The 13,740-nt window shown below is 54.1% G+C and overlaps 1 protein-coding gene across 10 annotated transcripts in view; it reads right to left on the bottom strand.

The window, feature by feature from the left end:
* The window catches only part of PACC1 (proton activated chloride channel 1), a 36,401-nt gene that overhangs the window by 6,972 nt on the left and 15,689 nt on the right, over positions 1–13,740 (bottom strand). For 6 of the 10 annotated variants that reach the window (XR_014816561.1, XM_013979969.3, XM_005667859.4 and 3 more), the window contains 4 exons: positions 10,116–10,325; positions 8,720–8,871; positions 3,769–3,911; positions 2,507–2,651 (listed from right to left, as the gene is read on the bottom strand). Coding sequence is in view for 7 of the 10 variants with exons in the window: in XM_013979969.3 (XP_013835423.1) it covers positions 2,507–2,651; positions 3,769–3,911; positions 8,720–8,871; positions 10,116–10,325 (650 nt within the window). In the remaining 3 variants the exon portion in view is untranslated. Of the gene's footprint in view, positions 1–2,506; positions 2,652–3,768; positions 6,888–7,754; positions 8,872–10,115; positions 10,326–13,740 lie in introns of those variants that run through there. The other 4 variants (XM_084978075.1, XM_084978074.1, XR_014816562.1 and 1 more) reach the window with 3 other exon arrangements.

Raw genomic sequence — 13,740 nt, 5'->3', positions numbered from 1 at the left:
GGGCCGTGAGGGACCGGAGGCCGAGGCTCTCCTCATGGAGGGAAAGAGCCAAACGCCGCCACCCTGTTGCAGGAAGGGGGACCCCGGCCAGGGCCCGAGACGGGCTCCTGTCTAACACGCAGAAATGAACTGCCCAAGGTGACACACGGGCCAACAAAGCAAGACTTCGCCGGAAGGGGTGCCCAGCAGAGAGCAGCGTAAGGGAGCCCAGGAGAACCGCTCTGCCCCGTGGCCCTCAGGAATGGGGTTAGTTTCTGGGTCTTCTCTGGCTAATCATCTTGTGGGGCCCATACTTGGCCTGGCCCAGGGTCCTTCTTGGTGGCGCCAAGATGGATTCCAGCGCCAAGGATCCTGGGAGGTTGGGCGTCTCCTCCCTCTATGGGCCCCTCCCCCCTCTATGGGCCCCTCCCAAATCCCCCTGGCTCGTCTTCAGGGCAGCACCCTGCTCCTTATCAGGGCCTCCTAGTGTGAGCCAACTCCTGCACAGGCTATTACCTGCCTGGCCAAGGTGGGCAGTTTCTGTCAATGGCCCCCTCCCAACACAACATCCTGAGACTGGTTCCAGAGCCAAGGCTTTACCACAGTTGAGGACAGGGTGGAATCCGGGACGTACAACAGGTGTTTTCAACTGTCACCAAAATCTGCCATTAGCTGTCTGTACTCCTGATTAAACCATCAAAAGTACTGTGTAAGACCCGCCACTAAAAGCCATGAAAATCCCAAGTTTCAAAATATTTGATCTTAAGAGCAAGTATGTCAACCCTTCCAGTCTGCAGGCACCACGGAACAGCGCAGCCTGGCCCAGCCGAGCGCGCCCTGTCAGCAGGGTGCAGGTGTGCGTGCTGAGACCCGGTTACAGCCACCGCGGAGGCTGCAAGGTCCAAGGGGCGTCATCTGAGCCAACCCTCCGCTTTGCACTGGCAGGACCAAGGACCAAACGCCCGCCTCACCGAGCTGTGGTGAGGGCCCCATGAAACAACATGTAGCCAAGTATTTTAAACACATTACATTTAAAATGTTTGTTTGAGGAGTTCCCGTCGTGGCACAGTGGTTAATGAATCCGACTAGGAACCATGAGGTTGTGGGTTCGATCCCTGGCCTTGCTCAGTGGGTTAAGGATCCGGTGTTGCCGTGAGCTGTGGTGTAGGCTGTAGACGCAGCTCGGATCCTGTGTTGCTGTGGCTCTGGCGTAGGCCGGCAGCTACAGCTCAGATTCGACCCCTAGCCTGGGAAACCTCATATGCCACCAGAGCAGCCCTAGAAAAGGCAAAAAGACAAAAATACCAAAAATAAAATAAAATTTTTGCTCGAAAGAGTTCACACCCCCTGCCAACAACGACACCAAAAGGCACACAAAACATTCGACGGGCCGGCTGGTTTCAGGTCACAGCTGCAGCCACCAGGAGCGCTGGGCTAGCGCGGCCTGGGGCTACGTGTAAGGCGGGCCCTCGGGGGTCTCCTTTCTCGGCTGATCTGGGGGCTGGATGAGAAGCCGCGTGGAGCTCTTGGAGAAAAGTGTGACGTCAAAACTCAGATGATAGTTATCTTACAAAACAGGAATATGGTAAGGGCCTGTTACCAGGAAGGGTCGTCACCACCTACAGCAGGGAAAAAGCCTATTGCCCCGAAGAAAATCGGCCTCCAATCTGGCCTCGAGCTGCCGGCAGCCCGGCGGGCTGGAGAGGGTCCTTCAAACTCCAGCCCAGCTCCCTCCTAACGCGGCCCCTCAGCAGCTCCAAGGAGGAGCCGAGGATCACCGCCTCCGCAGGTGCCCAGCCAGCGACACACACAGGATAGGAGGGTCTGCCCGGGCGTGGGGGCGTGGATGCCCCAGGAGGGCAGGGCCACTGCCCCGCGGAAGCCCCACAGCGGGTCCCGCCTTGTTCTTGGTGACGGACAACCAGCCCCGCGGATGCAATACAACGTCCCGCCCCTCCACCCCGCCGCCGCGCCTTCCTCCGAGGTCCTCTCAGGCTGTCGCCGGACCACGGCACATCACGAGGGACAGCTTGTTATCAGCCTTCCCATTAGGAAGATGTTCTGAGCACACACCCAACATATTTACTTCCTAGAAGCGATGTAGCATGACTGTGGTCATGCTAATGTCGCGCGCATTTTGAAACATTCAAACGTAGAGAAAGGATGGGATTTTTTTTTTAAATTAATACAAAAAGCAAGCTAGTGTTTTCCTCCCGTGTCCCGATGGATCACATGCACCCGACCCTGCAGAAGCCACTGTATGGAATCCCTCTGCAGCCACCAGCCTCTCAGAGCACCTGGGGGAGCAGACCTAAGAACCGCGGCGTCAGATACCCCCGCGAGGTACCCACCCTGTGCCGGGCCGGGCCCGCTGTGAGGAGGGCAAGGGCCTGGAGCGGGCACCGGGTCCCCTCTCGTCCTGCTGAAGGTCTGCTCACCCTGAAGCGCCTGAGCAAAGGCCAGCCCCTCGCGGAGGCCTCCCGCCACCCGGACTCAAGGGGAAGCCAGCGAGCCGGGGGCCCCCTACCTCCTGCCGGAACTCCACGGCCTCGCGCCCGTCCTCCTCCTTGGTCTTCACCAGGGACATCTTGACCCAGGTGCGGAAGCCCCCCGAGAACTTCCAGCTGGAATAGGCGCTCTCGCAGGCCTGCATGAAGCCCACCCTGTCGGGGCTTGGAGGACAGAGAAGAGAGGTCCGCGTTAACCAGGCAGGATTCGAACGCGGCCAGATGCCCACCGGCGCCTACTTCAAGCCAGGGCCTCTGCCCGCAGCACCGGGAGGCTGCCCCCTCCCCTCCCCCCTTCCGCAAAGGCCCACTTCTCGGTTTCCAGGTGGAGGGGAACTGTCGCAGGAGCCAGCCGCGTCCCTGCGCTCGGGTGGGAGGGGTCCTTCCTTTACCACCCTGTCCCCCCATCCCACCGGCCCTCCAGAGCAGCCAGCCTGGGGTCCGCAGACATGGCACAGGGACCACACAGCATGGTGCACCCAGCGCCTCTGGGAACTCTGGGCGTCAGCAGTCCTGAGGTGCGAGAGGGTTCCCCGGGGGAGCTCTGCGCCCAGGGTGGTGCAGATGCAGCAAGATCACAGGGTGCGGTACTGAGGAAGCTCCTCAGAGGAGGAGGGAGAGGAGCGGGCAGCGAGGCGACAGGCCAGCTTCAGGCAGGGAAAGGAGAGTCTAGGCGCCAGAAAGGGCAGATGATGCCGAGGTGGAGGCCCCGAGCTCCAGAATGGGCGGCACCAGCAGCGGGCTGTGACCAGTGGCGGTGGCTCCTGGCTGGGGGACAGCGCCCCCACCCCCCAGTGTGACTGCCACCCCTCTTCTCGAATTGGAGCCCCAAGGCCCGGCACCTGGAGGGACTGAGTCACCCTCAGCTCGGGCACATGCCGAACATGCCCCCACCCCCCAGGAGTACTCTGTGCCCAGAGACGGCAACAGAGGGTCCCGAAGGTGGACGGGAACTCCCACATCCTCCTGTTAGAAACAGGTGGCAAACACATACTGAGCCTTCACTCAGGGCTGGGCCCAGCTCCCTGACACCTTGGGGACCCCGGCTGCCCTCCAGGGGGCTCACACACCTTGGCAGCAGGTCCCGCAGGGAGCAGCGGGTCAGCCAAAGCTCCCCCAGGACGCAGCCGGTTCCACCTGCGGGATCAGAACACCCCACCCCGGCTTGCCTGGATTAGGGAGAGGCCTCCTCCTCCAGGCTGTCCCCCGGGCCACTGCCCCCACCCCCCACCCCCTCCGCCCGCCCCAGTCGGAATAAGGTGGGTAGCAAAGGAAAGGCCACCTGTGCAGGAACTCCTGGAAGGAAGAGAAGAGGAGGTAGTCGATGGCGCTGAAGTCCTCGCTGCTCTGGTTCAGGCGGAACTGGAGGAAGACCAGCTCCCGCTTCTTCACCTCCCGGGGCCCCTGCACCACCAGGGCGGATTTCTGCAGAGACACAAAGGCCGGGGCCTCAGCCTGGAGAGCTGCATGGACGCTCCTGCCCGCACTCCTCAGCCCAGCCCTCTGCCGCCCAGCCCTCACCACGACCCCCCCGCCCCCAGTCCACTTCCTCACTGGCTGGCTGCACCAGGGAAGCTCTTGATCTAGAGGGCATATGAGGAGTTCCCGTCATGGTCAGAGGTAACCGGCCCCGACTAGTATCCATGAGGATGCAGGTTTGATCCCTGACCTCACTCAGTGGGTTAAGGATCTGGCGTTGCCCTGAGCTGCAGTGTAGGTCACAGATGTGGCTCGGATCTGCATTGCCCTGGCTGTGGTGCAAGCCGTTAGTTACAGCTCTGACTGGACCCCTATGCCACAGGTGCGCCCTAAAAAATAAAAATTAAAAAAAAAAAGGACATTAACTTCTGTCTGGAATAGGTACAAATGTTTTTTCCAGTCTGTCACTTTTCCATTAACTGTCCTAATGCCATTTATTATATAAAGCTCTAAATGTAAACTTTGTGTATCTTTTTCTTTATAGCTTTTCAAGTTTGCTTTCCAAGGCAAATCAAAATTATGTCAATATTCTCCTGTATTTCTTCACAGCACTTTAACTTTTTTACATTTACACACGCAATATGCCTGCCTTTCAGTTTTGCACGTGGTGTAAGATAGGGATCTAACTCCCCTGCCCAAACAATGGGCAGATGCAGGTTTGATCATGTACTCATGTTGGTATCTGACTGGGCAGGTCCCTTTCAAGTCACCCCACCCCATCCCCAAATCCGGCAGTGTTATTATTTTGTACATGTGCTCTTCTAAATGTATGTTAAAAGTAGCTTCTTAAAAAGGTTCCATGAAAAAAAAACATCAACTGAGACTTTTTTTTTGGTAGGGCCACACACAGGCTAGGGGTCAAATCAGAACAACAGCTGCCAGCCTGCACCACAGCCACAGCAACACAGGATCCCAGCCACATCCGAGACCTATGCCACAGTTCACGGCAATGCCAGATCCTCAACCCACTGAATGAGGCCAAGGATTGAACCCACATCCTCACAAACACTATGTAAGGTTCTTAACCTGCTCAGCTACAATGGGAACTCCCAACTGGGACTTTTAACTGTGATACTGGATTTATAGATTAATTGGGGAAAAACTCTTTGCATCTACTTTTTTTTTTTTTTTTGTCTTTTCTAGGGCCACACCTGCGGCATATGGAGGTTCCCAGGCTAGGGGTCTAATTGGAGCTGTAGCTGCCGGCCTGCACCACAGCCACAGCCACACGGAATCTGAGCCGCGTCTGCGACCTACACCACAGCTCATGGCAACGCCAGATCCTTAACCCACTAAGAGACTCCAGGATCAAACCTGCAACCTCATGGTTCCTAGTCAGATTCATTTCCGCTGCACCACAACGGGGAACCCCTGTTTGCATCTACTTTTATAAAAGGTCTGTAGACATCGAAGAGTATTCTGTCGGTTACAGCGTTACAACATGCACTTACTCTAAATTTATTAATTGTGCTATTCGATTCTCAATTTTTTTTTTTGGCCACACCAGCAGCACATGGAAGTTCCTGGGCCAGGGATGGAACCCGAGCCCACAGGTGAGGCAACACCAGGTCTTTAATCCACTGTGCCACAGCAGGAACTCCCGATTCTCAAGCCTTATCTTTACTACTTTTCATCTCTTTGATCTGTAAAGTTGAGAGAGGTGTTTGTCACACTCCAAGGTGAAAGTTTTTATTTCTAACAGGTCCTGCCTAAGGAATACAAAGGGAATGTTGTCTTACACCTAAGATTTACGACTGTAAAATGTCAGTGGAGAGAGAGGTGGAGTTTGAACCTCTTACCTAGGTAAACATCCCTCTTTAACCCTTGCACATGGGATTCCACTTGAACAAATGCTATTGTTCCATTTTCCCAGACAGCTCAGTGGGAGTTCCCGCCATGGCTCAGTGGTTTCGGAACCTGACTAGGATCCATGAGGATGCAAGTTCGATCCCTGGCCTTGCTCAGTGGGTTAAGGATCTGGTGAGCTGTGATGTAGGTCACAGATGTGGCTCGGATCCTGTGTGTCTCTGGCATAGGCCAGCAGCTTCAGCTGCAATTTGACCCCTAGCCTGGGAACTTGCATATGCCGCAGGTGCCATGCTGAAAAAAAAAAAAAAGGCTCGATCTCCGTGGACTTATTTTCACTGCTCCATGATGGGTTACGTGGCAGCAGCGAAGCAAAGCTACCTGCCCCTCGTCTCCATGCCCCACTTCCTCCCTAGAACCAGCACTCTTCCCCAATCCCAGCTGTTAGCAGAACACAGTCACCTGCTGGCATCTCGTTACTGGCCTCGGATGTGGCCATGTGACAAAGTTCCTGGAACAATGTCACAGAGGTGACTCACAGAACCCTGAGCCAGGCCCTAAGAAGGGAACTGCTTGCCTCCATGTCTAACCTTCTCGAGAGCAGACAGTGTCCATGTACGGGTGGCCAGCATTGACCACAAGGACCAAGACACCACCTGGGGACAGCGCAGCGACAGAGGCCATCGCTGACCAGGCTATGATGCAGTACTGCCCACAGACGTCCCCAGAGAAGGAAACATACTTCTCTCTTATCTCAGCCACTGTATTTGTCTGGAGTGTTTGTACAGTAGCTTAGCCTGTACTCTGACCACCAGAAGCCGTTTCCCAGAACTGGACTGCTATGGTCACCACCACCTGAAAAGGAGGCATCGCCGCTCTCTCCACTGCTCCTCAACATAGTACTGGAAGTCCTGGCCGCAGCCATCGGACAAACGAAAGAAATAAAAGGCATCCAAATAGGAAGAGAAGAGGCAAAACTGTCACTGTATGCAGATGACTTGACACTATATATAGAAAACCCTAAGGACTCAACCCAAAAACTACTCAAACTGATCAACGAATTCAGCACAGTAGTAGGATATAAGATTAACATTCAGAAATCAATTCCCGTCATGGCTCAGTGGTTAACGAATCCGACTAGGAACCATGAGGCTGCAGGTTCGATTCCTGGCCTTGCTCAGTGGGTTAAGGATCCAGCGTTGCTGTGAGCTGTGGTGTAGGTCACAGACACGGTTCAGATCCTGTGTGTCCCTGGCATAGGCCAGCAGCTACAGCTCCAATTAGACCCCTAGCCTGAGAACCTCCAGACAGGTGTGGCCCTAGAAAAGACCAAAAAAAAAAAAAAAAAAAAAGCCTGTTTCCCTGGACTCCATTCTGTTTCTCTCAGTCCTTTTTTATGCTGTTGGTTTCACATAAATGTCTAATGGCTCTTAATTCTCCATTCTTTTTTTTTTTTTCTGGTCTGCAGAAGTTTCCAGGCCAGGGACTGAACCTGAGCCACAGCAGTGACATGGGCGAGTCCTTAACCACTAGGCAGCCAGGGAACTCCTCCATTCTTATTGCTGAGTGAAGGGTCCGACCAGCACAGGTCTGGGGTGCGGCTCTCTCAGGCTCGCCCTTGCCAGCCTGAAAGGATGTCCCCAGGCTTCGGGCAGGGAACGCCAGCAGGCCAGGCACTCCGTGTACTTCTCTTCTGGAAAGAGATTCCTTTCTGGGAGCTTTCTGCTCCTTCCCTGGTGGACCTCCAGGCTCAAGTTCTGCTCTGTTTCTCTCATTGGCCCAAGAAATAGCAAAAAGACACACACACACAAAACAAACAAACAAAACAATTTCTGGTTATCTGATTTTACACATTTTGGTATGCAGGACTGTTACGGATATCTTATCTTTTTTTTTCTTTTTTTCTTTTGTCTTTTCAGAGCCACACCTGCGGCACATGGAGGTTCCCAGGCTAGGGGTCTAATTAGAGCTGTAGCCGCCGGCCTACGCCAGAGTCACAGCAATGTGGGATCCCAGCCGCGTCTGCGACCTACACCACAGCTCAGCCGGATCGTTAACCCACTGAACGAAGCCAGGGATTGAACCCATAACCTCATGGTTCCTAGTCAGATTCGTTAACCACTGTGCCAAGAAGGGAACTCCCTGGTTATCTTATCTTATTCTATGTTTTGCAGGAGCAGGAATCATCTCAGTGGGAGGAAGAGTGGAACAAATATTAACAACAAGCCTTTGTGGGATTCTTTCCTCCTAAGACCCACCCCGAGCTCCCTGTCCCCCAAAGGGGCAAGTCCTGCTCCACAGCACACCGCCAGTGCTCGCCTCATCTGGCCGCTACTTCTGTCCAGGGCTGCACCTCCAGGGGCACCCAACCCTCCAGAAACACCCACCCGCAGAGTTTGTGCAGAGGCACAAACCCGCTATGTCTCCTTCCTTCCCGTTTTGGGGCCGAGTTCCTCTGCCTAGAAAAGCTTTCCTTCCTCTCTTTGGGCTGGAAAACATCCCCAGCCCTGGTCAGTCCTCTTGGAAATAGGATATGGGACGAAAAGAAACACGAAATCCCGTCCCTACCTCCACGACCTTGCGCGGACGCCACTCGCCCTGCCGTCCACTCCCCGGCTGAGTGACGGCAGGGCTGGGGTCCTCCTTCCGAGACCAGCGCTCCCTCCTCACACTGGCAGTTACTCCAAACCATGGGTGCCCAGGCCCCAGCCCCAGGAACAATGATCCAGGCAGCCCCACGCGGACCCTGTATTTTCAGAGGACCCTGGCAACTCCGTGGAGCAGTCAGGTACAGGGTCCACTTCGCTGCGGCCCACCGGCCCCAGCCTGCAGCCCACCCTTCCATCCGGGACAGGGGCTGCAGGCTGGCGAGCCAGCCAGGGCCAGGTCCCACTCAGGACGCCTGCGTCTGGTGGGGGCCCTCGGGTGCAGGGGGGCAGACGAGTTACCAGGGTGTGGTTGGAGAAAGGGTCGGTGTAGTTGATCCTCCGGGTGGTGCAGTTCAGGTCCCCGGGCTGCCCGGGGCTCGTCAGAGGAGGGATGACCTCGTAGTGGTGCTTACAGCTGAGCAGCTGGGCCTGACCGGGGTACAGGGCAATGCCTGGGGGGCGAACAGGGAAAAGGGGACGGTCACGGTCCCTGACCAGACCTCCCAGTCATGTCACAGACGTCTCTTCGCACCGGCCGACCGCCTCAGTCTGCACTCCCTGGAGGGGGGAGCCGTACCCCTGCCCAGAAAGCCCTGCTCTAACGGAGGCGGAGACCCCCTCCTCCAGAAGCCCTCCCCGGCTGGGGAAGCAGCCTCCCGGAACCCACCCCTCCAAGGGGGCCTCCGTGGCCGAGCCCAGCAGGTCCGTCCCCCCGCGGATGCCCCAGGCAGCCCTGGGCTGTGGGACTCCCCAGGTCCCACTCCGTCATCCCTCAACTCCTGCTCCGACGGGGAGCTCCGAGTGCGCAGGTCGCCTCCCAGCAGCGCCTCGCCCTCCCCGGCACCTCACTCCAGGCTCCACGGACGGGAGCGGTTCCAGCGTCAATGGCTCTGAGGTCACCTCTCTAACACTGAGAGCAGCCCGCGGCCCAGACACAGGCAGAGTCAGAGAGACCAAGAGGCCAGAATCAGAGCAACACCCAGAGAGACCAGAGCAGACACAGAAAAGAGGGACAGTCGAGACAGGCCGAGAGGCCCCAGCCCAGAGGACCCGAGAGCCCGGCTCTGCCCTGTGCACAGGTCACGTGGAGGGTCGCCCAGGGCAGCCCGTGGCAGAGCAGGTGGCCCACGCTAGATGGACGGACCTGAGCCCACAGAGCTCACGCCTCCCTGTCCGCCTCACACTGCAAGGGCAGTGCCAGCTCCCCTGCCCTGGAGTGGACAGCAGAGGTACGGATGGTGTGGCCAGGGGGCCCTCTCCAGGCAGGGCCCTGCCGCCCGGCTAGCCTTGCTTCCCCTGCCACTCTCAGCTCTCACTTCTCATCACTAGCCTGACTCCGCCAGGCTAGGCTCATCCTCTCCAGCCCCCACTTCCCTCCAGCCCTCCTTTGCTCTGGATCCTCTTCCCAAAGAAGCTCCCTTCCACCTACCAAAGCCCAGCTCAAACCCTTCCCCTGAGCAAAGCCCTGCTCGCCCACCCCAGCTCTGCAGCGACCATTCCAGGCTCAGGCCACCTCCCTCCTCAGCACATGACACTCTGCTGGGTACAGACGGCATCTCTGGGGCAGGTAACCAGCACCGAGACTGTGCTTGGACACCTCCGCCCCCGCCCCGGGGGGCCCGGCACGGTGGGTGCCAGGAGTGCAGTGGCAGCTCGGGGGGATCTGCCAGCCACCACCTGACGCGACAGGCTCTACCTGGGGCGTCGTAGCGATCCACCTCCTTGTAAGACACCGACATGACGGGGTGCTTGAGCTTCTCGCGGAAGTCTGTGATGGTCTGGTAGACCAGGAAGACGGCCACAGCCATGAGCAGCAGGTAGATGAGGATGAGCAGGACCGAGAACACGTTCTTCAGGCAGGCCTTGCTGAATCGGATGCTGCTGGAGGCGGACTCGCTGTCCAGGCCTGGCGACAATGACCCACACGTGACCCAGAGGAGCTGGGCAACCTCCACAAGGTCACCCACACACCCAACCTCCCGCCTTGGACCCCAGCCCCAAGTCAGAACACATGACACCTGCCAACATTCGCTACACGTCTGCTCTGCCAGGAAGGGGACCCTGAGCTGAAAGAGTCCCCGCCAGAGGGACGGACGGCTACAATCCAGCAAGGCAGCCAGCCCCAGCCTACCTCTCTGGCCTTATCCCCTGGCCACTCCACTCGCCCGGGGCTAGCTGCACCACACAACTGCTCCAGCGTGCCCTGCTCAGCCCTGGACCCCCTCACGCCCCAAGCAGGGACTGAGGCACTTTCCTCCACAGCCAACTCCCCGCTGGCTGCTGGCTTCCAACAGGGTCAAGGCTGCTTGGTCACACCACCCTTCTACAGATAACAACTGTAAAGTTCGGACAAAATATTTTAAAATTATTTGAAGGCATGGATACATGGTCAAAAGGAGGCAGAAACTGGAAGAGAGTCTGCCCCAACAGAAAAAAACTGCACCTGGTGAAATCTGTAAACCTGCCGCGCTGTGCCCAAGGGCACATGCCCACCTCCATAAGGCATGGAGCAGGGTATGAGTGGACTGAGCTCAAGGCTGGCAAAGTCAGAAAGTTAGGAGGAAACCTTGAAAGAGAAGAAACCACAGAGGGGAGTGAACCCCCACATCTGCAAATAAAACATGCTCCAGTTCTTGGCTGGAGTCCCCAAGGGGCCCAGCAAGGCAGGAGCAGCTCGAAACTGAAGGAAGGGATTGGAGATTTCAGCTGCTGCTACTGCTGGGAAGATAGTAGTTTCGAACGTGAGTCTTGCCATTAACTAGACAAAAATTCTTCAGAGGAGCCTAAGAGAATCCAAAATTTCTATAATGCATCATTGATAATGTCTAGTGTTCAATAAAAAAAAAAATCACTGGACATGCGAGGAAATAGGAAAATGTGACCCACACTCAAGGAAAAAAGGAGCATATAGAGGCCAACACCAAGACGACCCCATATGTGCAGTTAGCCAACAGGAGTTTTACAGCCCTTAAAGGATGTAAAAGAAAACGTATGGATAAGGAATGAACAGAGGAGAAACAGAAACTAAAACTATAAAAAAGAACCAGTAAGAACTGGTTGAAGAGTTGAAAAGAAAAATAAATAAAAAGGGAAAAAAAAAAATCACTGCACAGTCTTTAACAGCAAAAGATGGCAGGGGGGGAAAAGCCAGTGTAACTGAAGTCAAATGAACAGGAAAAAAGACTGAGAAAAAGCTAACAGAACCTATGTAACCATGTAACAATGTCCAGCAATCTAATAACAAGTAACTGGAGAGAGAACATGGATCACAAAAGACATGTGCAGCCTTCCCATCGTGGCTCAGTGGAAAGGAATCTGACTGGCATCCATGAGGACGCAGGTTCGATCCCTGGCCTTGCTCAGTGAGTTAAGGATCCGGTATTGCCGTGAGCTGTGGTGTAGGATGGAGATGTGCCTCAGATCCCACCTTGCTGTGGCTGTGGCATAGGCCAGGGGCTACAGCTCTGATTCGACAAGCCTGGGAACCTCCACGTGCCACAGGTGCAGCTCAAAAAGACAAAAAAAAAAAAAGTGAAAAAAATGGACTAAACTTCCCAAAGCTGGAGAGAAAAACATCAAGTTATAGATCCAAGAAGCTCAATACACTCCAAACAGGATAGACAAGAAAACCAATCCTAAGCAAACAATGCCAAACTGCCAATGCAAAGGCAAGAGAAAAATCGCGAAAGCAGCCAGAAAGAAAAGAAAAAAAAAAAAGACATATGCAGGAAATTCTATCTAAGAATAGGTTAACTTCAGGTCAGAAATAATGAAGGCCAAAACACAATGGAACATCTTTAAAGTTCTGGAAGAAAAAAATTCTGTGAACTCAAGATTTTTTTTTTTTTTTTTGCTTTTTTGCTTTTTATGGCTGCACCCGAGGCATATGGAGGTTCTCAGGCTAGGGGTCTAACTGGAGCTACAGCTGCCAGCCTATGCCACAGCTATAGCAACGCAGGATCCGAGCCACATCTGCAACCTACACCACAGCTCACGGCAAAGCCAGATCCTTTAGCCACTGAGAGAGGCCAGGGATCAAACCTGCGTCCCCATGGATGTGAATCAGATTCATTTCCGCTGAGCCATGACAAGAACTCCTCAAGATTTTAAAATCAGCAAAACTAACCTTCAAAAATGAAGGGGAAAAAGTAAATGAAAAGAAAAAAAGAAAAAATGAAGGGGAAAAAAGATATTTTCAAACACAAAAGCTGAGAGAATTCATCACTGACAAACCTGCACTACAACATATGCTAAAGAAAATTCTGAAATGACACTAGATAGTAACTCTCAGATGTACAGGAAGAAATAAAGATCCTTGAAACTGTTAAAGAGGTGGATAAATATAAAAAGCTATGTATTTTTAAAATTTAAGGCTATCTAAAGCAAAAATTATACGCCGATGTTGTACGGTTTTATAACTCTCTGGAAAGAAGGGACAGAGAAACAACAAACATATGAGATAAATAGAAAACAGTAAGATGGTAGAACCAGGAGTTCCCGTCGTGGCGCAGTGGTTAACGAATCCGACTAGGAACCATGAGGTTGCGGGTTCAGTCCCTGCCCTTGCTCAGTGGGTTAACGATCCGGCGTTGCCGTGAGCTGTGGTGTAGGTTGCAGATGCAGCTCAGATCCCGCGTTGCTGTGGCTCTGGTGTAGGCCGGTGGCTCCAGCTCCGATTAGACCCCTAGCCTGGGAACCTCCATATGCCGCAGGAGCGGCCCAAAGAAATAGCAAAAAAAAAAAAGACAAAAAAAAAAAAAAAAAAAAAAAAAAAGATGGTAGAACCAAATGCAACCAAATCAATAATTACAGGAAATATAAAGGAACTAAAGTTTCAATTAAAAGGCTGAAAACTGTTAGCCTGAATTAAAAACAAGACCCAACCACATGGATCTAAAAGATGGACTTTAAACACAAAGACACAAGAGTATTTGCTTGTAATTTTTTCATTTCCTTTCATTTAAAAGCACAAAAGTGGAGTTCCCGTTGTAGCTCAGCAGAAATGAACCTGACTAGTATCCATGAGGCTGCATGCAGGTTCGATCCCTGGCCTTGCTCAGTGGCTTTAGGATCCGGTGTTGCTGTGAGCTACGGTGTAGGTCGCAGACGTGGCTCAGATCTGGCGTGGCGATGGTGTAGGCCGGCAGCTGCAGCTCCCAGGTACAGCCTGGGAACCTCCATATGCTGCACCTGCAGCCCTAAAATAAATAATAAAAGCCCCAAAGCAAGAAGAGCACAGAACTGTAAAGTGTCCTAGGTTGAAAGAGAGGAAATCACTCGGTCTTGACCTCTACAAACACACCTCGAGCACCAACTCTCCA

The sequence above is a fragment of the Sus scrofa genome, chromosome 9 (assembly GCF_054392235.1).
Source record: "Sus scrofa isolate SSC_HxYL_T2T_F1_AM1 chromosome 9, Sscrofa_HxYL_maternal_Yorkshire_Landrace_v2.0, whole genome shotgun sequence".
NCBI lineage: Eukaryota > Metazoa > Chordata > Mammalia > Artiodactyla > Suidae > Sus > Sus scrofa.
This window is presented reverse-complemented; position numbering and strand designations above follow the sequence as displayed.